We start from the raw sequence: 26,027 nt of genomic DNA on the forward strand, positions 1-26,027 counted from the left end.
ATTATTGTAGTAACGTAACCTGTAAATAGTTTCCCGTAATGAATATACAACCCCTTTTCATATGGCTAAAGTATACGACCCCCCTATTTCCTTTTTGTTCATTGATAAAATTTGATAACGGTCTACTATTTTCCAGAAGCGTGTGGAATATTTGAGAGATTTCTTTTCGGTGTGTATATAAGCCATTAGAGATGGATAAAAAGTGAGTTTCGATTGAGATTTCGAACGGAGAGCGTATTTGCTCTGTTTATAGCGAGGCATTTCGCTGTGTTGTTTTCGTATTTGGAAGTAAATACGTGTGTAACCGTTAAGTTTACGGTGTTGAGTGATATTTGCTTAATTGCTGATGATTAATTTAGCAGTTGTTAACGATTTCTCCTGTACATAGTGTAAATAAAGCTCCCGTGTTTTTATCAAGAACTGTGTCTTCATTTCAAGAAAGTGGAAGTCGCACCGAATCCGTTACAATACTTTAAAATATAGTACATGAATATGTTAAATTTAATGTGAAAAAAATACAAATCAGAACTAAAGGGAAAAAAAAGAAAAGTAATTTTAGAGGATTTACCTCGTTTTTAATTATACTTCAAACATTCAATACTGAAACCAAAGTTTTCTACTTCATTTTTAAATACTTCATCTGGCAATTTAATTGTAATTCTTAAATTACCTATTAAATTCAAATGTATGTGTACATTAAAAATGCATTTATTTAAAATCTTACTTGAACAGGAGTTGCAAGCAAAAACAAATACAAATTTTGAGCTGAAAGACCAGGAACAACACAACACCACTTTTTTTCCATATTGTGCATTTTCATAAACATATAATACATCATTACAATCATGGACGGCAAACCAAACATGAGTGAAAGATAAAAGGAATTTCTCCATCTATAAAACAAGAAGAAACAAATTACTAGCTGAAATCTTTTTTCATCCATGAATAAATTAAAAATAAAAACATAAATTTCTACTGACAACGTTTTTGCAATCAAGAATTTGTTTAAAAGTTATAATTTTGCCTGAATTTCAGCTTACCTTTCAGATTTTTAAGCAAATGAAAATGAAAATATCCATGATTTTGAGAACAGAAAATTTGTCGAAATTTATATGAGCTGAACCAAATGTAGTGAGTATATAAAGGTGAAATTTTTTGCAAGGCTTAAATTTTCATGATTACATTGGGTCCACAAAAATAAGTGCTTTTACAGTATTTTACATCAGGGAAGGGGGGGGGGGGATTCTCTTCCTTTCAAGGGAATTTGAATCACTTGTAACGGACATCACTGTGTGGGTACTGCTATTGTATACATATCTAGTTTTTTCATTTTAAAAATGCCAAACATTGAAGCCTAAGCCATTAGTTTAGAAGGTCTTCAATATTTTTTCACAATGTCCTCATATTGAGATAACATAATACAACTTTATAAATGTTCAACAGTCATTGGTTGTTCGGAGTGATTCAAAGAACATTTTGGGGAATCCACCCCTCTGATTCTATAGAGATGGTCTCATAAATAGTCATGTCCAGCAAGACTTCTGAAAAGAGACACTGCAGTCTTCCTAGGATAACTAGGAATTGTTTTGTTTTCTCTCATAGTTTTCCATTTCTTGTTAAGCGCACCTTAAATCATATCTTGCTTGAGAACTTTTTTGAGAGTCAGGTTAACAAATAATTTAGTTGTATGGAAGGGAAGTGGATGATTCCTGCGCTGCTGAACCAAAGTTCCTTTCTTTGCCAGTATATCAGCCTTCTTATTGCCCACAATTCCGCAGTGAGCAGGAATCCAACAAATATAACAATTTTTTTCAATTAAAATAAAAACAAAACAAGCACACAACTAAGCCCTGAAATACCTTAATACATGTGTTATTTTACTAACATATTATGGAAGTGTCATCTAAAAAGGACCTTTTAATATGTTTTTTAAACCTTATATACAAAAACTAAAGTAGCATTTATTAGAAACTCACTACAAAAACGATTTCAAAACAAACTCAAAAAAAAACCAATTATTTTTTAAGTAGGTACAAAATTTAACATACTTTCTAACTTCTTCTTTCTGTAAGAGATAACTGGCATCACGAGTGCGATCTGACAATGGATAAGCATCAAATCCCATACTCTGCAAGTAAATTAAAGATTAATATAGTGATTAGATAAAAAGTCGCACAAGTAAAAGACACTTTATATTTAAAAAAAAACAGTAAAAACTCCTTACAGCCAAAGTTTCCATGTCATCCAATGAAAAAGTTGATTCTCGTTTGGAAATGAGGGATCATTTCCATTGTGATACATCCATTGTGATATACTATTTTTCTATAATGTGGTAGCGTGGAACCCCAATTTAACGTATTCAGTATTGTTAATGATAAAAAACATACCAAGCGGGAAAACGTAAAATCGGGTGCAATGGCACAAATCCAAGTAGCTTTTTCCAAGTGGTAGCTCTCCAAGTGGCCAATTTCAAAATTGGCTCCTTTCAAATGGACTAGTGAGAGAAACCTGAGGTGTTTCCTTTTTTTTGCCTTTATACACAATTTCATTTAAATAGAACATTCTAGAGTAACAATTTTTTGCAAATTTGCTTATTTGTTTGTATTCACAATAAAAAAACTCTTTTAAAATTTAAATGCTTTGAAAATAAAGACAAAAAGATAAACAGAAAGAATACCAGAATGGCTTCAAACAACTAAGAAAGAAATTTATCAAAAAAAAAAAAACAATGTGAGTCATGAAGAGGAAATGTAAGTGTGATCTGTTTTCAGAAAATCGGGAATATTTTAACATTAACTTTAGAGCATTTTTCACATACCAGCAGAAAATGACCTACAAAGTGGAGTAATGTACGAAATGGACAGTGGGGGTTCCACTGTATAACAAAATATCTTTTTCAATAAAATAAATGTTCAGCCCTGTTTTAATTTCTATCACATTGCTTAAATTCTATTCCAATGAAGCTTCCGTATTGAAAAAACAAAGTTTTCGTTCCCTTAAAGTTTGTCCCAAAGCTAAAACTACATTTGAATAAAATTATGACCACCGTTTTCCCCTCTCACTCCCCCTCCCCCCTTCGGCATCGCGCCCCCAAATTGTATAACGCTTTTGGCAATTACATAGTAATTATTTATATTTGATAGGGAAAACAGCATTGTATTCACCATTAATATTCTTCTGAAGGGTTAGAGAAGAGTATATTTCAAAAGCATGAACATTTGTAGCAAGTTGGGATACCCCCCCCTCAAGCGTGTACCCCCCCCCCAAAAAAAAAAAAAAATCTAAAAATCCTCAAGAACGATTTTTTTAAAATAAAGATTCGTTTTTCAATTTTTTCACTTATTTTCTGGTGTAAAACTGAAGAATTGGACTCGCTTCCCATGTTCGAAATTTTTTTCGCACTGCAAAAAAAGTAAAATAAATAAAAATTAATAAACACTTGAAAACATTGCAATTACACACGAGTCACACTGCAGATCGTAGACGCAAAAAAAGTTTCCACATAATTTACATTTATTCAAATTACATTTACAGATATAATTAAGATTTTAAATTAAGTATACTCAGAATTATATTTCACAGGGCACTACACCCATTGGTTTTCACCATTTGATCAAATGCTTCGAAATTATTAAAATTTGATCAGTCGTGTCAACACTACATTTTGTTTTGTTATAAAACGAAATAGTTGTGACTTTTGGTTGCTCCAGAACTTCTTTTGTTATGATGTGAAGTGGAAAACAATGTTACGGCTTTTTCTCTTTTTGTTGATGTACGAACATATTATGTTACATCATCAGTGATACCGAATCAGGAACTTCGTTTCTCTCAATATGTAGACAATAATATTTTAGATGAAATATATTATCTGTCCTTTTTTTCTTTTTTTTGAGTATACCTACGAATGTCAGACGGCATGACAGCAAAGGTTGAGAAAATGATAGTGAGGATAAAATTACACATAATATTTTTTGGTACAACAGGCCTATGTGTATATGGTATGAGCTTCGCGGGCGTCATGTGGTCCGCGGGTCGTTAGTTGAACATCACTGGTATAAATAAATAAAATACTACGAATTCACTATAAAATACCAAAGTGTAAAATCTAATGCTTCCAGTATTACGAAAAAACTGGAGAAACACATTTGTTTCTAACAGACAATTTAGCGTGAAACGTAAACATAAAACGCTAGAAAACAATAAACCATTTCGTTTTTTGAAACTTCCCCAGGTGAGGGTGGAAGAAAACGTTTCAATTAAATAGAAGAGGTGTCAGAAAAAAATTATTTTTCTGCTCTAAATCTTCGAAATTCAAAATGGGTACCCGGTTATTGAAAGTAAGGGAAAAGTTTGGTCATTGACGCTAGGGTTAAATGAGCTGATGTGTGCATCACATGACTTCCTTTTACTCCAATGCAATGAAAATAGTGAATAGTCCCTCGAAGTAAGCAAAGAAACCCTTTAAAAATTTTCACCCTAAGTTTGTTGCGAACCGAAGCAAAGAAAACGTTTTATACAGATAAATTTTCCAAACATTGCCAATTTTAATGTGATTCAATGGTTAACTCTCAAAAGATGACTAAATGGAAACCAGATTAATAAAAAAAAATGCTAAATTTGTCCCCAAGTTAGGAACAAAATTTGGTGACTAAATGCTTGGCGATATATCACCAAGTGTTTGCCAAATTATAACACCACTTGAGTTTGTATTGAAGTTAACAATGATTTTCCCCCAAAAAGGTGTAAAAGATCCCCTTTGGAACATTCAAATGCAACCAAAAGGAAAGGTTCACAACTAGACCCAGCTAGGAGTCTACGTACCAAATTTCAACTTTCTAGGACAGACCGTTTTTGAGTTATGAGAGATACATACGCACATACTGTCCACCTCTGGCAAGTTGAGCTCCGCTGCTCGACTGATTAAACAATTCGATTTGAAGAAATAGGGGTGAGAAAAATTGGCTTAAGAACTTGCGGATTTAGTTTGCAGTGTTATTGCCCATTTGGCGAACAAAATAATTCAGGTAAGACGTAGCAAGCGGTTCAGGATTTTCTCGCCAATAAAAGGGTTGTAATGGAAGCCCAACTCTGGACCTAACTATCCCTCCTCTAACTGATTGCTCTCCTTTGAAAAAATAGACTTTCTCAAGGCCATAGCTCAACTTGTCAGAGGTGAACAGTATGCACATACACACATACGTACATATATCCAGATGTCATGAGAAAACTTGTTGTAATTAACTCGGGCATCCTCAAAATGGATATTTTGGGTATATATACGTTCTCAGGCAAATATCCACATGTGATCGGGTTGGAAAAAAAACTCAACGTTCATTCGGGGGCGAGCAAAATAGAAATTAAGGCGGATTTTTGAGTGAACTTTTTTTTTGCTAATACAATACTTCCTTTACTACATAAAAGGAAGTAAAAAGATCTGAAGCAACAAAAGTTGCTTTTAGAGTATAGATGATTAAACACTTGATAATGGCTACCTCAAAGCCTATTAATTTATCCTGCAAAGTCAGTTTTCAACTCTATAACAGTGTAAATATTATTAGCCTGAGATGTTATGTATACTCTAATGAAATACTTGTGTAAGGGCATATTTTTGTTAAAACCCTCTCCCATTTTCTGCTTGATTGTGGATAAGTACAGTTTAACATCAGGTAGTAACATTTACAACCTTGTTTTCTCTGAAAAATATTTTTTCAGTTCCTTGTTATGAAAGTTCATTTTGAACTTTAAGCTTCATAGATATTTATAATAGAATTATTCAATCTTGAAGAATTCCTACCAGCCATAATTGATAAATTAATATTTCAAAATAAAATGAGTACAAAACCAATAAATCTGAGTAAATAATAGAAAGTGATCAGCGAATAAAAAGGAAATCCAAAAATATTGTCAAAAACATGTGGATGGGTCTACTCCAAAAATTTTATTAAAAAGCTCATAGAAGATATAGTTACTAAAAATTCAACAAAAAAGTAGCTGATTCAGAAATTTCCACGATACAATGAAATATTTTCCCACACATAATGACACTTAAAATGTTTGGGAAGAAATTTATGTGACACATATTGTTCTAAAAACATAGTACTCAAGGATTCTTCAAATTTCAGCAATAAAATAGATCAGAAAACAGTTTCATACACAAAGTGCAAATAGAATACACTAATTCAACAAATAAATTAATCTATTACAGTGACAACCTGATCTATCATTCCCGTGTATCTATTGTTTTCTTAAAGCTATCCTGCTACACAACTTGTACTGAAATACAGTAAACCCTCGTTGTACGACGGTTCATTTTATACGATTTTGACTATACGCGGTTTAAGATTTGACTTTTATTATACGCGGATGAGTTTCGATTTTACGCAGATGCGGCCATGCAAACAGATAAAATTTTCTCTTTCAAGATCCGAACTCCTGAGATTGTAGATAACAAGTAATAAACTGCATTTTGACATGCTAATAAGCGAGCTTGGGCAACTGGAGACATTTTTTGAGTGGTTCCAGAGCTTTTTCCAGAAGTAAAGTTAGTAAACTCGCACAATTTAGAGTTCAAAGGAAGAACTTTGAGAAGTGACAAAGGGAGAACAAAACCAGTGAGGACAACAATGACACACAATAGCAAAATCAAAAGCTTTCACACTGAAAATTTTGAGCCATTCCTACACAACGGCAAATGATCTGATTTATTAGTGAAAGAAGATTCCGTCATGGAAATTAAGCGAGTGATCATGAAAACGTTAATGCCCCACAAAGAACTACAGAGAATTTTTTTTTAATTGTATGCCTAGAGAATAACATAAACAGCTCTTTTTAATGAGCACTAAGTTAGTTCATGTTTTTCTATGCACGTTGTGCATATACAGAGAGACATAGCTAGACCCGACTTTCGGGGGGGGGGGATACTTCTTTTATATATATATATATATATATATATATATATATGTGTGTGTGTGTGTAAACTTTTTTAGTATTAAAAAAAGGGAGGAGTGAATCTTACATACTTTGGAATAGAGTGCCCCTATTTGTGTCAAACAAAACAAAAGCAAAGAAATTTTTAAATATATTTTTTAATGTTATGGAAAATTAAACTTTTTTTTCTTTTCCCTCCATTTAATTTAAAGTGATATTTTTTAGGAAAGGGGGTGGGATCTTGTCAAAACCAGTCAATCCAAACCAATGAGCGTGTTTCGTTCATTTCAGTGTGACTGCTTAATTTAGAGGCTAACACACATCTACATACGCTAGCATCCCTGTAAGCTAATAGATACTTCCATTTTCCGCCTGTTAACTGGATGTTTGACTTTCAATCTCATTGGCGGTCAGACTATAAAGACTATTTTTACTAACTTGGTTTGCACTAAAAGTATGAAAAAAAATAAAATAAGACTTAAAAAGAAAAATAAAAGAAGAAAATAAAAATATCTAAATAAGAAAATAAAAATATCAACACGCTCAAAATGTCGGTAGCAAAAACAAGGGATCTTCGGCGGAAGGCTGCCCATTATTGCCCTGTGACGTAGGCTCGTGACGTTTCAGTAGAGCGCACTTATGCGCGTGGATTTTTAAAAATTCATTAAAAATCAATCACGGTGTTTTAAAATTTGGCGATGGTGTATTTTTTAGTTTTGAAGGTCAACTAACAATATCCAATAGTCAGAATATGAACATTTAATAGGTTGCAACTTCCCTTTTGGCTTTCTAGGAAGATTAACAAAAAAAAAAGTCGTTTCGCGCACTTTCTTGGAAGAAGAGTAAAGGGGTGAAATTCACAGGTTTTACATTTAAGATGAACATTTCAAGTTCATGGTTAAAGGTCATTCAAGTTAAAAGTCATTTCGCTCTGTTATCTGGATTAGTACTGTTCTTCGGTTGCTCTCTTTCTTAAAATTGTGATTCCTTAGAAAACCGAAATAAAAGGAGTAAAAAGAAAGTATAAAATTTTTTCAAGTGATGAAAAAAGGAAAATCGTAGAATATTGGCCAAGTTAGATTTGCAGCAATTGCTAACCTCAAGAGGATTAAAAAAAAAAAAAAAATCAGGGACCAAAAAGCAATAAGACTTTTTTTTGAAAAAGATAGTCTTAAAGTTTCTTTTACTGTCAAAATGATTCCTTAAACTCGCACTAAAGCACTTAATAATATAATAATAGAATAAATATCTAACAAAACTAACACAGAGGAATTTTAATCAAGAGCCGGCATTGTCTTTAGTATCGATTTCAATTTTCTATACAGTTTCCTAAAGCTCCCGTATCTCAAAACCTCTTTCTTTCCTGTGAAATTCGAAATATAGAGATTCGACTGTATGCAATATTCCTACTGCGCCACTCACAAAATTAAACATGTTTAACAATTTGCAGAATCGATGCCGAAGAAAGACTACATATTCGTTGATTTAACAAATCAACCTCGTTTCTAAAGCGAAGTGTCAAATTTCAGTCAATTATCAAAAAACTGTCGCAGCAGAGGGAGGCGTCTTTATGCTTGAGGGTCACTCATGGAGCAAACTTTCAATGGCATTGGGGGGGGGGGGGGGAGCAAAGTGAATTTTTGACCTTTGTTACTCAGAAAAAAGTCGTTTCGATTTTTTTCTTTCTCTTCTCTTTTCTTTTCTTTTTTTTTCTGAGACAAACGTTTCGGGGGGGGGGGGGGTTGTCCCCAAAAACCCCCTTTTAGCTACGCCATTGTGCATATACATTGGAATAAGTACACCTTAAACTTATTATTTATATTAATCTATCACTAGAATGGATTTTTTTTCCCATCTGCGGAACCTAACCCCTATGTTGACACTATTATTAAGTCTCAATTTAAGCAGTTTCGTTTTATGCGGAATTTCCGTGGAATGTAACCCCTGTGTAATGAAACCCACATGCATCGATGGTATGTGTGGGCCTACCCTCAAATCAGGGTCCAAAGGAACGCACAGAGTTTGAAAGGTTGAGAACACTTGCTTTAAATACTGTTTTTCTTAATTCTTTGCACACAGAGGCACACCCAGGTGTGTTTCTTGTCTTACAAGGAATAATGTATGAAGTAAAAGGCAAAATGTGAAGTTACAAAAGCACTTACTGTGTTGAAACTTCACAAGTCAGTTTACTGTTGAAACTGTTTGTACAAAACAAAACATAACAACAATGAAAATTTCTCCTTTTACAATCAAGAAATCAATGAAGACAAATTATAAGGTTTAAGCCTCTTTAAAAAAAAGAAAACTAAGGAAACTTTCCAGAACACATACACCTGACACTAATACATTTTTTTAAAAATCTTAAAATTTTAGACTTTAATGTATAATTTACATTACCTTTATAGTATGAATAATTGTTCTTGGCCCAGTTACTTCTGAATCAAACTTGAAATGACCTTGTTGAGTAGCCAAAGCAACAGATGCAGATACAACACCAGGTAATTTGCCAATTGTAGATTCTATTTTATGTACACATGAACTGCAAGTCATACCACCAATCTGTTTTTTATAAGAGTAAAAAGGAAGTCTTAGCTATGTTTTTGTAAAAAAAAATCATAATCATTTTAATGTTTAATTTAAACTTTTTTCACAGAAACATTTCAAAACAGCAACAATAATAAGCCACTGAAGTTACAAAAGTTAAAATACAAATTGCAAAAATTTTTCATAACGACACATATTTTCTGAAAAATACTCAATTTTACAGAACAATCCTAGTGTTCAGTTCAAAAAAATAGTACTATCGAGTAAATTGAATTTGAAAAGGATTTCCTCTTTTAACCTTATTTCAATTTTTAGTTTGCAGTTTTGCTTGCTTTCAAATGCTTATAACTGAAAAGACTTTCGATTTGAAATTTCAGTCTTTCCATTACTTAACTCATTGACTGACAACATTGCCCATATTTTTCGGATCTCAGAAGTTAGCCTAACTTAATTATATCATGGTTTAAAAAGCGTCTAAAATAAATAGTTAAAAGCATTTATTGGACATGTAATTAAAAAGGAAAGAGGGGGGGGGGGGAGAGAACCCTTGTACTAGCTTTGATTACTAGTTCTTTCCCAGAAGTTAAATATCCCTATCTATACCTCCATAATTCACAATATGTGTGCATACTAGTGTTATATATGTAGAAGTACATATCATGCACTTGAATCTGCACAAATCCATCAAATCTAGCAACAACAAAATAACAGTCAATTCTCTTAGCTAAGCTTATATGACCCATACTATCAATTCTCTTAGCTAAGCTCATATGACTCATACTATCAATTCTCTTAGCTAAGCTTATATGATACTAAGCTATATCATACTAAGCAGTGAATGTGTTAGTTTAGTCAAGATGAATCAATAACCCTCCACCATCTAGCAGTCTGTTTTTAGGACCCAAATGGAACTTGATTCACTCCATTTAAAATTTTCAAATTTTTTGAATTTTCAAGATTTTAATCACATTTTTTTTGTCAATGTTGCATTTAGTGAAAATATTTTAACCCAAAACTCATAGAATAATACTGCAATCAAATAAAATACATTTAACTTTTATACTTTTTCTTTCAACCCATTTAGTAATCTACTGGCTCGGTTCTCTGCCAGTATTTTTCTGCCGGATTTCCTGCTCCCCTCTTGTTCATACACCCTCATTCCTTTTCCAAGCTTTTTAGGATGCTTTGCTTAGTTAAAGGAAAGTTGGTAAGTATAAAGCAATAGCTATTTGCTCTTTTCTAAACATACGATGAATTCTGCATTTTTATGCTACTTCCAATGCCGCGATCTCCCTATGTGCCACGTCCTGCGGCGCATGATGGCGTCAGAGCTAAAAAGGCGCCAAGCTCTACCAATAAATTACGGTCCAAATGAAGGGGGAAAAAACTACCAAAAAAGTAAAATGGAATTCTTCATATCTTGGTTAAATTATACTGCTTATTGAAACAATTAATCCATCTCGCTGCTATTCAAAAGGGCAAACTTTTGCACTGAAAACAAGTGACTTTAATTAATGCATACTTTAGCATTTATCTTCTTAATGTGGAGTCGTGAATGCAATGTTCGTGTGTCTATAGTACACAAGGTTGAACGTACGAGGCAGGCGCAAGAAATTTGCAATTGCCCATTTTGGATCTTGATGTGAATACCTTGAAAAATAATTCGTGCAATTATAGTTTTTTTGTGATTTTTCATTTGTGATAATTCCATTGATTTGAGTTATCATACATAAGAAAATATGGTAAGCACATTTGCATAAAATTTAGATGCGCGTTTTATTTATATATATTGTAGACAATAATTTAGGTTAACTTTTTAGTTCCACGAAGTAATGACTTGACCATAATTACTCGATTCTCTTCCCCCTCCCCACCTCTTTTTTTTTTTTACTACTCCTGCAGTAAATTAAAAAAAAAAAAGCATTGTAGAGACTATGTATTATTCATTTTAGATATTTAATTCAATTCCTTTTGTAAAGGTTCCATGTTTTGGAATTTTTGATTTTACTGGACATTTGATTTCTGTTTCGGATTTTAAAGGGGAATATCCTATAATTTAATTTAGAAATATATTTGGTACTCTGTTGTCATGTTTTGATAGGCATAAAACTTTGAATATTTTTTTTTTCAATTAGAGTTCAGACATATATTTACAGTGATGTTATGTAACTTTGACATTTAATATATTTTCTTTTTCAAAAAACATAAACATATCAAAGCCAGGGTTCACAAAAACGGGCCCAGCCCGAAAAAAAATGCCTGGTTTTTTTCGTGCTGACATAATTGAAAAAATCCACTGTCTCAGCGAAGTAGGATTTTCACAAATTTCTACTTTTTGAAACATTTTCTTCAGAAACAAACTAAATATTGACCAATACAAAGTCGAGAAATAGACATCTTGCTTTCTGGACGGTATGTGAAACATTAGAAAGTTAAGGTGCATAATAGCCGTTTCCCATTTTTTTCTGAAGTAGGGGAATGTGGGGCAAAGTGAAATGGTTAAGATGACCGAGTTTTTCAAAATGAACAAATCAGTTCATTTCAAAATCAAATTAGTTTTGAACATTACAGCACATAAAGAAAGAACATTGTACTTAATAATAAAACTTGCTTTGAAACAGTATTTTTTATTTTTGACAGTAAATTTGAGCCTTCAAAAAAAAGGTGAAAAATTTTTCACTTTTTTTTTCCATAGGGCAAAGTGAAAAATAAAATATTTTTCTAATGAAGCATTTTCTATTTGATTATGAAGCATATTTTTGATCAAAAGAATCAGTAAATGAAAGGTTGAATGAATAAATGAAAAGATAATGAAACAAAAAAATAGTTAGATTAATAAATCAGTTAATATATATGAAGAAAAATAAATGAGCGAGTAAAAGAATGAATGACTAAATAAGTAAATTACTAAATGAATTAATGTAAATGATTTAATTAATAAATGAAAACATAAGTTACTTATATTAAATGATTGAGTGAGTAAATGAAAAACTATTTCACTTTGCCCCGCATGTACTTGTCTAATTGTACAATTTATTTAAAATATAAATATGCTCAATGTTAACTAAATTTTTGCTGCATTGAACATTAAGAGATCTCAATTAATAGTTAAAATGTTAATAACAAGTGTTTTATCACTTTATGGTAACAAAAATATTTTTTGACTTACAACGAAATATTACAATATGAGTATCAATTTTTTAAAGTTGCCTGTAGTATCAAATGCTTTATTCTTCAGTGGTATTCTTTTCCTGACTGAAATAGACTAAATATTGTAGTTAAAATAATACCAGATAGGTGAAACTAAAAGTAGAGAAAATATTTCACCATTTTATTTTGCCCTGCTATTTCACTTTGCCCCATTTTCCCTACTTATAATGCAGCTAAAATAAGCAATAATTATTTCAATCAAATTCCAAGATTATTTCTTTTTTCTTTTTAAATTGTTGAGATAAAATGCTTTGATTAACTGCAACTGGCCATCTCTTTTTTAACAGCAGCTCAATGCAAGGTTTACAAGAGAAAAAGTCAAGATTTCAAAAGTTAATTTCGATCACTCCTAACTTCCCCCCCCCTTACACGAAATAACTTTGAAATATGCAGTAAAGACGTACACTGCATTCCAAAATTTAAAAATTACTGATTTTTTTTTCTTTTGATGATGCCCAACATATTTTTTTACATTTGTCTATATAAACCTCACCCCAAGTGTTCACTACATTTTGCCCTGACGTTAATGCATAAAGGCGCTGAAAAGACATTTGCACAATGGCGCCGATCAGGCTTGGCGCGGGCCTGGCTACTTCTTCATATGTATAACCATAACATTGACTATTTCTATACAACCTCAACTAAGTGACCACCCTTCTTAAAAAACTAATTTTCAACAGAACAAAACACTTTAGAGAGGTTTTACTGTATTTAAGGATGATTTTAGAGCAACTCATATTACTTTTACACTTAATACAGTGAAATCCAGTTGCAACGAATACCAATACAATGAAATATCCGTTTCAACGAAATAAATTTTCAGTCTCGATTTAATTTCCGTTACGTTTCTTTAATTCCATTACAAAGAAATTCCTATCACAGTGAACAAAAATTGAGGTCCTTCGAAGTTCTTTGTAACCGAATTTCACATTTACCAAGTATCACATTTATTTATAAAAACAAAAAAGAATGGCATATTTATTTTCAAAAGCTCAAATTTCATACATAGTCAGATTTAAAAAATAAATAAATACACAATAAAAGAGGAAAAGGAGTAAGAGAGATGGAACATTCTAAATATTCCATAGAGAGCTTAAAAACAGTTTGAAGCTAAAGAAAGACATACATGCAAATTAACATCGCCAAATTCTGTAGATACATCATCTAAAACTGTACTGGGATATCCAAGCTCTGTAACTACAGAAGCAAGCTGGGAAGGCAAAATATATGCTGGATCATATTTAATTTCAGCTTTTTGAGCCATTAATGCCACCAATACTCTATGAACTCCTAAGGAATATAACATTTTAAAAAACTCATCAAAATCCAATTGAAAAATAAACAATATATATATAGCAATCTAAGCATACAATTTTTTAACAATAAAAATAAGATTTAAAAAGAATATTGAATATCCAGAAATTCTAATCTATTTATCAATTTATTTCATTTCTGCATTTATTGTATGGTTCCCACTCTTCAGACTATATATATACTAAAAGGCTACCTCCATAGCTTGCTGCTACTTGCCAACCTCCTGAACTGGTTACGCTCTTTCCTTTAGCGTTTTGCTCCCTAATCTGACACAAAAATATTTTAATCTCACTTTGTCACTATAACTGAAATTATTGGTCTGTATAAAAAAAAGTTTGTACAACATTCAACTCTATGGAATAAGAACGAGCTGATTTGTGCCTCACATGACTTCCTTTCACTCCAATTTTATGTCATTTTCCAATTATTGGTAATTTTAATGTGATTCAATAGTTTACTCTCTAAATATCACCAACAATGGCCAAATTGAAACCAGATTTAAGAAAAAAAAATAATTTGAATTTTGACATTTTGAATTCAAATTATGTTTTTCGCAATCACGAGCGTGTGTGTGTATGAATGCGTGTGTGTGTGGGGGGGTATGTGTTTGTGTGTAGGCGGTATGTGTATGTGTGTCGGCATGTGTGTTTGTGTCTGTGTTCTGGCATAAGTGTGTGGGTAGTTGTGTGTATGAATGCGTGTGGGGGGGGGGCAGGGGCGGCAAATAGGGGGGTCAAGAGAGGGCGGTCGCACTCCAAAATTTTTTGAGCAGAATGATAGAAAATGGGTGAATTCAATTTATGTAAGTCGGAAATCAATGTTCATTGTTCATTAAAGGAAATCTCGCTGGTTCTCAGCAACTATTTGATGAAACTTGACACATTCTCAGACTAGAAAAAGGGGTTTTCGTTATTTGGATGATGACTTAGAAATTCATAAAGTATTTTCGGCTTTTTCAGAACATAGAAAACTGATAGAGAACCATGGTTAATTTTAACTAAAGAAGACATTGCCTCATATAGGCTAAATATTTCACACTTGTGTGCCCAGTGTAACGCTATTACGTCCAATATGAGAGTCTCGTGAAAAGTGGTGTGGCTGCATGGTTTTCACAAGAAAATTCCTTGATATTTTACATTCACTTTTACGCTAATTTTTTTAATGAATATTTATTTAATGAGTGTTCATCTCTTTCTTCTGCTAGAAACACGTTTCAGCTGCTCAATACATTATAATGCTTTCATAGAAACTTCTTAAAAATGCATGTGATTATTGAATAAAAAAAGACATATCAACCAACTCTATAATTATGCAATCGTGAAGTGACACAAGATAATCTTTAAGAGTTAAATGATAAAAACATTTCCCTATAACTTCAAAGTAGTGATTTGACGACTGGAAGAATAATTGCAAAACGATTCTTTCAATGGTGAAAAAGCTCATGCCTTTTAGCATGTATGACTTCGTTTGAATTTTTATTCAATTTGTTTGCATCGGGAAAAGATTTGCTTTACTCTATCAAAATCTATATCTTCAATCCGCTACTCGACTATTCAAACCACAGTTCAATTTAAAACTGAAACTGAAAATAGATTTTTTATAGATGTATATTTCAATCAATCGTGAAATTTTTCAAACAAATTCTTCCTCCGAGCCAATTTTAAAACGGCGCAAAGAAAAAAAAATTCACATGATGATGTGAAGTCAAACATTGATTTTTGAATATTTTGTATGAAGTAATAGATTCAGTTTCGAATGAAATTAACACAAGATTTGATGATAATCATTTTTCTGTATGGTTGGCTGGGATTATGGTTTTTTGGATTGGATTTTGAAAACGAAATATAAAATGTTTCAACTGTGAGTAAAATTTTTAGCATGAGGCAAGAAAAATTACAAGCAATATACCGACAGAATGGTTTTCACATCCAGAGACTGCAGTTTCGTCTTTGTTATGGACTCATAAGTCTGGAATAGTGAATAACAGAGCTGGAAGCAGATGCTATCTCATTGAAGCTGAAAGCGCCTAGATTAATCAATGATGAAAAATTTAAGCCCCTCACAGTTTTTGAAGTAGCCTGGGTGATTTTGAAGAGCAAGATGAAAAAAGTGTTTTCATACATAACTTTGTGTTACTTCAATTATTTTTTAACTATTACAATCAGCTCAGCTAGTAGAGAAAGATTTTTTTTATGTCTCAGGAGGTTAGAGAAATATTTTCGAAGCACAAAGGGGGAAAAAAATACCTTTTCTAATTAGCTGAATTGGCAAAACAGCACGACATTGGGCACTGATAGATTAGTAACACGATTCCCTGCTCTTCTGAATTCCAAAAATCATGCATTTTAACTTTTCCAAAAGGTATAAAAACTTTAGTAGCGAGATGTTTTGTATGATAACTTTTTAGTCAATGAATCAAAATTTTAATTGTTTCTAAACACTAATTTTATACATACTAAACCGATTTTATGACAACTTCTTGTTAGCTAATGTGTGTTTGGTTTCGCTTTGGGGTTATACATATTTAAGAAACTCGACCCTCCAAATAAAATGGTGAAATGCCGCCCCTGTGTGGGGGGGTATGTGTATGTGTGTATAGGCATGTGTGTTTGTGCCTGTGTGCAGGCATGAATGTGTGGGTGTATGTTTTTGTGTGTGTATGTGTGGATATCTGTATGTATGCGTGTGTGTATGCATTTGTGTATGTGTGTAGTAGTATATGTTTTCGCGTGTGTGTAGGACATGGATACAACCTGGAGACGGCTTTGGTTATAGGAGCTGCATCGTGAGGAGCCCGTCAACGGTGATGGTGCGGAGGATGGAAAAATCAAAAGACGCCAAAAACAGTCAAATGAGAACAATAAACAATCGTGATTGCTCAAAAAAAAAAAAAAAATGCCAAATTTGTTACCAAATTGGCGACAAAACTTGGGGACCAAAAGATTGGCGACATATCGCCAAGTGTCCGTTAAATTGTAACACCATTTGAGTTTCGATCAAAATTAACAATGATTTCCCCCAAAAAGGGGCAAAAGACTCCCTTAGAAACACCCAAATGCAACCAAAAGGGGAGGTGCACAACTAGACCCCACTAGGAATCTACGTACCAAATTACAACTTTCTAGGGCATACCGTTCTTGAGTTTTGCGACATACATACATACATACAGACGTCATGAGAAAACTCGTTGTAACTAACTCGGGAAACGTCAAAATGGATATTTTGAATGTCTATATGTTCTTAGGCACTTATCCACGTGTGGTCGAGTCTAAAAAAAAACTCAGCATTCATTCAGGTGTGAGCAAAATGGAAATTAAGGTCGATTTTTGAGTGAAAATTTTTTCGCGAATACAATACTTTCTTTTTTGTAAAAGGAAGTAAAAAACATACCATAACTAGAACTAGTAGCACCATATTTTGGACTCTGCCGTTACCTCATTAAATTGTTTTTCAACCAGCTGGAGAAAAGGGTTGTTCTTCCTTTATGAGTACTCTTTCATCATTGAAATTTGACAGTTTTATTTTTTTGCAAACAAAACACTTTACAAAAGTCTTGAGCAAAAGCAAGTCCCCTATTTTATAAATGTCAAGTACTAAGTTGGAATTGTGATATGCAGTTTTTGTTTAAGTAGTTGGGTTAATGTAAGAGAATATGGAAAGTTTTATGTCATCATACAAAAAGTAAGCATAAAATGAATTTTTTTCATTGAAAGTTTTCTGGAAAGATGTAGTAGTCAATTTTTCTCCCACTTTACTAATTAGCTTTTCCGGCTGATGTGTTGGATATCCAAGTCTTTAAAGCAGTGATCAGATAATAAACTGGATAGTTAAAAATCAACTGGATATGCGAGATGCCAGATAGTAACTGGATGTTTGATGCATGCCTACATTATTGGTTATATATCATTTCTATGCTATTGAAATAATATGAGGCAGTGAGAAGCAAAGTGATGTAAGCACCAAAATTAAAAATTTGGAGATAACCAGTAGAAATGTAGATGAAACTCTCCTCTGTTTTGGGGCAAAAGACAGTACTAGTAGTCCTGGTAGGTACTGCTTCACAGCATGATTTAGAATAAAATTTCAATAAAAGCCTACCTAGGACCGGAATTTTAAAGGCGTTTTACTCAAAACTTTAAAATATCCACTTACATACCTTTGATTCTCACTGCCTAATATGTAAGTATCAAAATATTTTATTATTTCACTTTATGAGTATAAATGAGTGTGGGGACACCAAAGCATGCTCAGTGTTCTCAAAAGTCATAAAAGCACTGATTAGCACATAAAATTAAAATCTGAATAATTTAGTCAAATAATAATTATTAAATCAATAATTGTGGCGAAATTGCAGAACACAAAGAAAAAAAAACTGAATTAGAAATAAAACTTTTCACAGTGTTGTATACTTTGAGCAGAATGATTTTTTGTTGATATTTTATCACATTTTAATGTAATAAACTACAATTTCAAAATTTCACTGCAACAAATTTTTTTTTACATTGATACAAAAGATATTTTTGATGCAAGATTTCTTTAAAATGGGATTTATCAAATTGAACAAAATTTTTCAATAGTTTCCTTACAAAATATTTCATTTATATTCGAAAAATAATTCATTGAAGTGGTGATAACATATTACAAAACGACTGCTTACCTTCAATTTTCATGACATTCCTTTCAATAGCAGCTACACACGAAGCACAAGTCATACCAGTTACTCGAATAAAACATTTTTCCAAGTTATCTTCAACATCTAAATATACTGTTTTTTTACCTACAAATAAATGTACAAGGGGAAGAACTTAAGTAACAATTTTATACCTTTCATGTTGCAGTTAAATTTAATTTTTGGTTCATTAGTGCACAGATTGTCTCCACCTACTGGAAATTATATTTGGGATACTTAACATTCTGTAGCATAGACTGTAGCTTAACATGTCATTTGATTGGCTGCCAAACATATAGTTTTGATTTTCTATTGTAATTACATATGGCAGTCAGTGGTATACACTTTGAGCAAAAGTGTGTATTTTGAAAATAAATAAATAAATAAATTAAAAAGTTAGATGATCCTACAACATCCCTCTAAATAAAAATCCATTATTTGACTACAAATATTTTTTTAAAATGTTTGCAAGCTATGATTTCAAAAAATAATAAAACATTGGTCTTCATGTGTTTTTTGTGTATTATCTTGAAAAATTGGAGAAGTAATTGTTTCAACTTTATTAAGTAACATACAGTCAACTCTTAATAACTCAAAGTCCCGACGAACCGGCTAAAATGTTCGAGTTATGGGAAGTTTCCACAACAGTCTCAAGAGTTTAGGACCAAATGAAAACTTCAAGATAAAGGAATATTTGAGTTATAAGCTTCAAGTTATCGAGATCCGACTATATTAAGTTTTATTTTGCTTTGGGGCAATTATGGTGTGTTTAGCCTCCATGTTTTTGTAATTTTCTTCATAAACGAAAAAAAAATTTCAAAATCCAGAAATGCATGTGTATTTTATTTTCATGTTCATGTTTACTGTTTCAAATTAAAAAAACCAAATGAATCATAATTTGTGAGTGATAGATGAATGAGAAAGTAGAGAAACAGAGGCTGATTTTTACAGGTTCATTACATGAGAAAACTGCAGTGGAAGTAAGGTTTGAAAGATTCATTTAAAGAAACAATTAACTGAGTGATTGATTTTTTTTCTGGCTGCCATATTTTGTTTCTAAAACTTGTAAAAATTTTAGTTTAGTAAGTTTAGTATTCCCCCCCCCCCCAAAACAAAGGCAGGTTGCTTCCTTATGAACAAGCTCGTTTTCAAAAGAATTTTGAAATAAAAAAACAACAGTTTTTTTAATATAATAGCTATTTTAATGCCATTTTAGTGGAGGGAGAATTATGCTTTCATACTGGCATGAATTTCTACCTTTCCAGGAAGAAGTTTCACTTTTGTGGTCACATGTTGACACTTGGATGGATAATTTTAATCAATTCAATAATTAATTTTAATTATCTAATATGAATTATGAGAGCAAACTTTTTTCACTCAAATTATTACATATTGTACATACTCAAAAGTGTATTATTATACATACTTAACCAGCTGCTATTAGCGAAAAATTTAGCACAAATCCGAAACTGACGTATAAATCGACCTAATTCTCTTTGTAAAAAATCAGAAGTGTTTTGCTATGTTTTCAGAAAATGAATGTTTTAAAAAGAAGAAAAATGAAATATAAAAACATATTTATGATTGGAAATGTGTCATTTTACTCTTTTTGGAATCGCAATTTCGTTAAAAAATTAGTTTTTAATACAATTTCTATGAATTGTTTCATTTTGAATTATCATCAGGGGTGTCGCTGATGCACTATAATAGCATTTGACGGAGAGCCTAGGGTTGCCAGACCTAACTTATTTTCTAAGTAACAAAATGTGTAGGACAGAATAGAGTCAGCATGTACTTTGAACGTACGCGTAATTATTAACTTGAACCGAGGGCCAATTTGCAGGTACTGGGTACTGAATGTACGAAAAAACAGTGCTAACCTAATTTATTTTCTAAGTCCCAATTTTTATATTATGATGCTCAGGGAGCTATTCAAAAACATTTTGTAAGCTGCCAGACTAATCGCATAGGCCAAACATCCCGCCAGACACAGTTAAAAAAACCTACCAAACGGCCAGACACGTCTCGTGGGCACTAATGGCTGCCAATGGCGCAACCTTACTTATTTTCTAAGTCTCAATTTTTATATTATGATACTCAGGGAACTATTCCAATGCATTTTGTAAGCTGCCAGACCAATCGCATGGGCCAAACATCCCGCCAGACACAGTTAAAAAAACCTACCAAACGGCCAGACACGTCCCGTGGGCACTAATGGCTGCCAATGGCGCAACCTTACTTATTTTCTAAGTCTCAATTTTTATATTATGATACTCAGGGAATTATTCCAATGCATTTTGTAAGCTGCCAGACCAATCGCATGGGCCAAACATCCCGCCAGACACAGTTAAAACAACCTACCAAACAACCAGACACGTCCTGTGGGCACTAATGGCTGCCAATGGCGCAACCTTACTTATTTTCTAAATCTAAATTTTTGCATTATGATACTCAGGGAACTGTTCCAAAACATTTTGTAAACAACCAGACCAATCGTATGGGCCAAACATCCCGCTAGACACAGTTAAAATGTCGCTTTGAGTATGAGCGAGACCCTATTATTCTTGCGCTTAAGCACTGAAAAATATCGTCTGCTTTCAAAAAGCAATATTGTTAAAACAGAAAACCTAGTAAAAAATATGAAATAGGATTTCAGTGAAACCCTGATTTTACGTCCCCCGAATTTTCGTTTCCTACACATTTAACGTTTGTTCATCAAGTCCCATTTATCAGGTCCCCCAGTTATGCCTGCTAACTTAGACAGAGGGCCAAATTTCAGGTACTGGGTACTGAATGTACGCAAAAACAGTGAAAACTTTACTAATTTTCTAAGAGCTGATTTTTCACGCGCTCGTACTCACAGCGACGTTTTAACTGTGTCTGGCGGGATGTTTGGCCAGTGCGATTAGTCTGGCTGCTTACAAAATGCATTGGAATAGTTTCCTGAGTATCATAATAAAAAAAATTGAGACTTAGAAAATAAGTAAGGTTGCGCCATTGGCAGCCATTAGTGCCCACGGGACGTGTCTGGCCGTTTGGTAGGTTGTTTTAACTGTGTCTGGAGGGATGTTTGGCCCATGCGATTGGTCTGGCAGCTTACAAAATGTTTTGGAATACCTCCCTGAGTAGCATAATATAAAAATTGAGACTTAGAAAATAACTTAGGTTAACACTGTTTTTTCGTACATTCAGTACCCAGTACATGCAAATTGGTCCTCGGTCCAAGTTAATAATTACGCGTACGTTCAAAGTACATGCTAACTCTATTCTGTCCTACACATTTTGTTACTTAGAAAATAAGTTAGGTCTGGCGGCCATGGGCTCTTGGACTACATGTAAAAGATGAAGAATGCATGAAAAGCACCTGCTTTTTCAAACATAACACACTCCAAAGCAATTTTCAGACTGCAACTTTTTTCTCAAAGTTCTTGAAAGTTAAACCAGAGTGGAATGGAATTCCTTTTTTTCTAGGACTAAAGAATTGGAGGGAAAACGATCGACTCTGGCTGTGATTTCGAGAACTTTAGTACCTTTAATTCCAACCCTTTTATCCAAAAAATCAGTCCGACTTTGACTCTGCAAGCATTGGCAGAGTTGCGGACTTTGATGGAAACTGACCAACTGCGACTCTCGGTATTTCAACTCTTTCTCACCTGACTCTAACTCCTTTACTCCAGAATAAGTCCAACTTCGCAGAACTGATTTTTTCCCCTAAAAGACTATAACCAGAGGACTAATAGGAAGGCTTATTTGAAAAATTCAAATTTGAAGGGAAAGGGAATTTTTAGATGATTTGAGTTCATAAAATCAAAGGAGTGTTTGGAGTTCCAAAATTTAGAGTCAATCTTAATTGCTTTACTGCTGATCTTTCTTAGTAAATTTTTAAAGCTCTTTTAGTTTATACTTCATATGAGATAAGATACACTTAATTGTGTAAATTCTAAAGTCTTTTACTTTAGGTGATGAATGAGATGTTTACCAAAGGATAGCAGAAATTTGTTAACATGTGATAACATGAAAAGAATTGAAAATGTTTTAGTACAGCCGCGTCATGATAATCCAAGTTCAATCAGGATCAACACTCACTTGGATTAATGAAAATTTAGATTATGCAGACTATGTAATAAAATCGAAGTAGAAAAATTCAGTTTTATATGCAACTAAAAAAAGAAAACATTAAATAGTAAAGCAATAACTAGCATGTAGTTTTGTCAAAATAAATTTAAATAATACCTTTCGAAGCAGATTTGAATTAGCCAGAACCAGAATAACAAATGGAGAAGAAAAAGAAAAATTTCAAGAAAAACAGACCGGCTCAACAGGCCAGTGACCATTTGCAAACAATTTGGGCAAAAGTATACTATTAAAAGTACATTGTATTAAGCAGAGCTCGAATTAGTGGAACTCTATAGTGGATTAGCAACTTGGTAAATGGAAACATTATGGAAGAGAGGTAGAATTGGGAAAACGACCACGCTTTTCATAGAAAAAGTCTTGTTGAGAATACTGATTTGAGATTTTGTCAAAGGCTTAAAAATGTTCTGCCAAAAACATTAGTTGGAGATCTTTTCAAAAGTTCATCGCAAATTGAGTCAATCAAAAAGTAGGTGGCTAATCAGAATCAGTAGCAACCACTACTGATAATTGAAGTTACTCCAAAAAGTTCAGTTAAAGAACAAATACTACTAGCATGGCAAACAATTGTAAAAGTGGAACATTATTCATTTAAGAGGGGGGAGGGAGATGCACCATTTATAATACTGCAAAAACTGAAAGGTCATTCCATGGCATTTGTCATTTTGACCTGCACATGACAACTCACACATGTTATTAAAAATAATAACTTAAAAGGTTAATGAACAAAATTTTGTTGCTTAAGAAATCACAAACGTATGTGTGATTGCATAAGCGAAAAAAAAAATTGTTCATTACTTTTTAAAATTAGCACTTATGAATGAAATATATGAACTATCAAGTGCAGTATAGATTGGTGGCTTTTTTGTGATATAACTTCATACATATGTTTTTCTAGTATAAATTATCATTTCTCAACAAATGAGATGTTTTCCTTACATAGGAACCTTAATCCACAATTTCTTTCGTCATTGCTATATTATTTGAGCAAATATATTAAGTAGAAAATCATCTGTCATGGCATGACGAGTTGCATCTGTATTAGAAAACTGCTCTGTGAACTTTGACTTGTTCAAATAGAAATGTTTGAGGGAGAAATATTCAAAATGTATTGAAAAAAAATTTAAACAAGCTTAACAATAAGACATGTTTTTTAAACTTACATTTTTGGTAGGGTAAAAGCTCTAGTAGTCGGCTATTTAAGAGATCAGTTGTTGAATTTTGTTAACCTATAAATTTCAGCTATCAATATAACAACAAAAACAATGTAAACCTAACGGCTGTACCTTTCTGATAATGATAATTTCTAACTTGTTTCTGGAATAAAAATATTTTTATTTTAAAAACCAAGCTATTGTTAATTTCATTTTCGCTACTCTTATAAGGTGTAAGTGAATAAGTTTCAACAAAGTTCAATGTGAAAATTATAGCATACCAATGTACTTTAAAAATTAATTGTTCCAGTAATTATGGAAGAATTTTGCATTCTGGATGTCTTCATGAAGTTTATCTTTATATTATCTTCCAAACTGCAATCAGTTTGAATATGCATCTCATGCAATATTTTTTTTTAATTATTTATCTTCTACATCAGCAGTTCTCAATCTACAGGGAAGGGGGGGGGGGCATTAGAGTACATCAGATAAAATCAACTTTCTAATTAATGTTGTGAAAGTGACTAATGTGTATGCCAAACTCACTTGGATCCTAAATTACCTCAAAAAATTATATTTATTTCTTTTCATCTTTGATTTCATATGTTCTAGTAATAAACTGCTTAAAAAAAGCTTTGAACATTTAATTTAATTTTGTGTGTGAAACTAATTACTTTTCTACTATTATTTTAAAAATATGTGTATTATTTGTATAGTTGTAATGCTATGCATAATTCTTCAAATAATTTGGGGCCCCTTATAAAGATGGGCCCCATGCCAAGGGCGCCCATATAGGGGGCAAAGGGGTTCTCGAGCCCCCCCCCCCTTCGAAATTAGAACTTCCTTGCTTTTGGTACTTTTTTCTTTGCAAAAATGCAAAAACATTTATTCTCCAGCCATTAATGAATAAGTTATTAACTAGTATGTTGTGGCCATCACGAAACTTTCTTCTATATTTTTCCTTTTTCTGATCCCTCCCCATGCTTGACGAGGAAGCAATATTCCTAACAGAAACAAAATTACACATGCAAAAACTTGACGACCATCCCAATGTCTGAATTATTGTAAAAACAAAACAAAGAGCGAAAATTGAAAGTTACTTTAAAAGCCTTACTTGAATTAATTACAAATATTTTATTTATTAACAAACATAAGATGGCAACAGTTAAAAATTTTAAACCATTGAGATAATATTTCCGATCATTTCCATACAATTAAAATCACGAGAAATACCCAGACGACAATCTATTACGATTTATCTTTCTTATTGTTGCATTAATAAAACTATTTTTATTCGCAAAAAAAAAAAAAATCAGCACCTCTTGGAGCGATTGGAGTCAAAATTGAACCAAAGCCTGTTTACGTATGGATTCACATATATTCCAAATTTCAACCAGAACGTAGCATTACTTCTTGAGATAGGGCACTCACAATGGAAAAAAAGAACGGGCGATTGCGCTACCCCCTTTTTAGCTGTTGACACCAAAATAAAATCAGCTCTTATACCCACTAAGGGCTACTTGTCAAAAAATTTTTGTTTGATTCCGTTCGTTATTTCTTGAGATACAGCAGTCACAATTGACGACAAAAAACGTTCTATAGCTCAACCCCCCTTTGAGTTATTGACACCAAAATTGAATCAGCACCTGCTCCTGTTAATGGCAACATATGGACCAAATTTTGTTTGATTCCGCCAGTTACTTCCTGAGGAATGGCAAGCACGCGTAACTCAAAAAACGTCCCATTGCTCCACCCCCCTTGGAGGAATTCGCGCCAAAAACTAATGGGCACAAGTTCACATAGGGGCACATATGTGTACCAAATTTCGTTCGATTTCATGCGGTAGTTTTTGCTGTAGAGCGGCCACAAAAAACTGGTCACACACAGACGTGACACACATACATACACACACACATACATACATACACACACACACATACATACATACACACACACACACACACACAGACAGACAGACATTTTCCAAAAATAGTCGAAATGAACTCAGCACACCTCAAAACGTTCGAATCCGTCAAAATTCGAAATTCGAAAATTTGCACGAATCCAATACTTTC

The 26,027-nt window shown here is 32.8% G+C and overlaps 1 protein-coding gene across 1 annotated transcript in view; it reads right to left on the reverse strand.

Annotated features, from left to right (window-relative positions):
- Positions 1-26,027, reverse strand: part of LOC129232512 (copper-transporting ATPase 1-like) — a 98,784-nt gene that overhangs the window by 40,967 nt on the left and 31,790 nt on the right. Inside the window, exons 4-8 of the mRNA XM_054866655.1 lie at positions 18,653-18,772; positions 13,808-13,971; positions 9,325-9,486; positions 2,049-2,128; positions 725-893 (exon numbers count right to left, since the gene is read on the reverse strand). Coding sequence (XP_054722630.1) covers positions 725-893; positions 2,049-2,128; positions 9,325-9,486; positions 13,808-13,971; positions 18,653-18,772 — 695 coding nt within the window. The remainder of the gene's footprint in view (positions 1-724; positions 894-2,048; positions 2,129-9,324; positions 9,487-13,807; positions 13,972-18,652; positions 18,773-26,027) is intronic.

This window comes from Uloborus diversus, chromosome 1 (assembly GCF_026930045.1).
Source record: "Uloborus diversus isolate 005 chromosome 1, Udiv.v.3.1, whole genome shotgun sequence".
Classification (NCBI taxonomy): Eukaryota; Metazoa; Arthropoda; class Arachnida; order Araneae; family Uloboridae; genus Uloborus; species Uloborus diversus.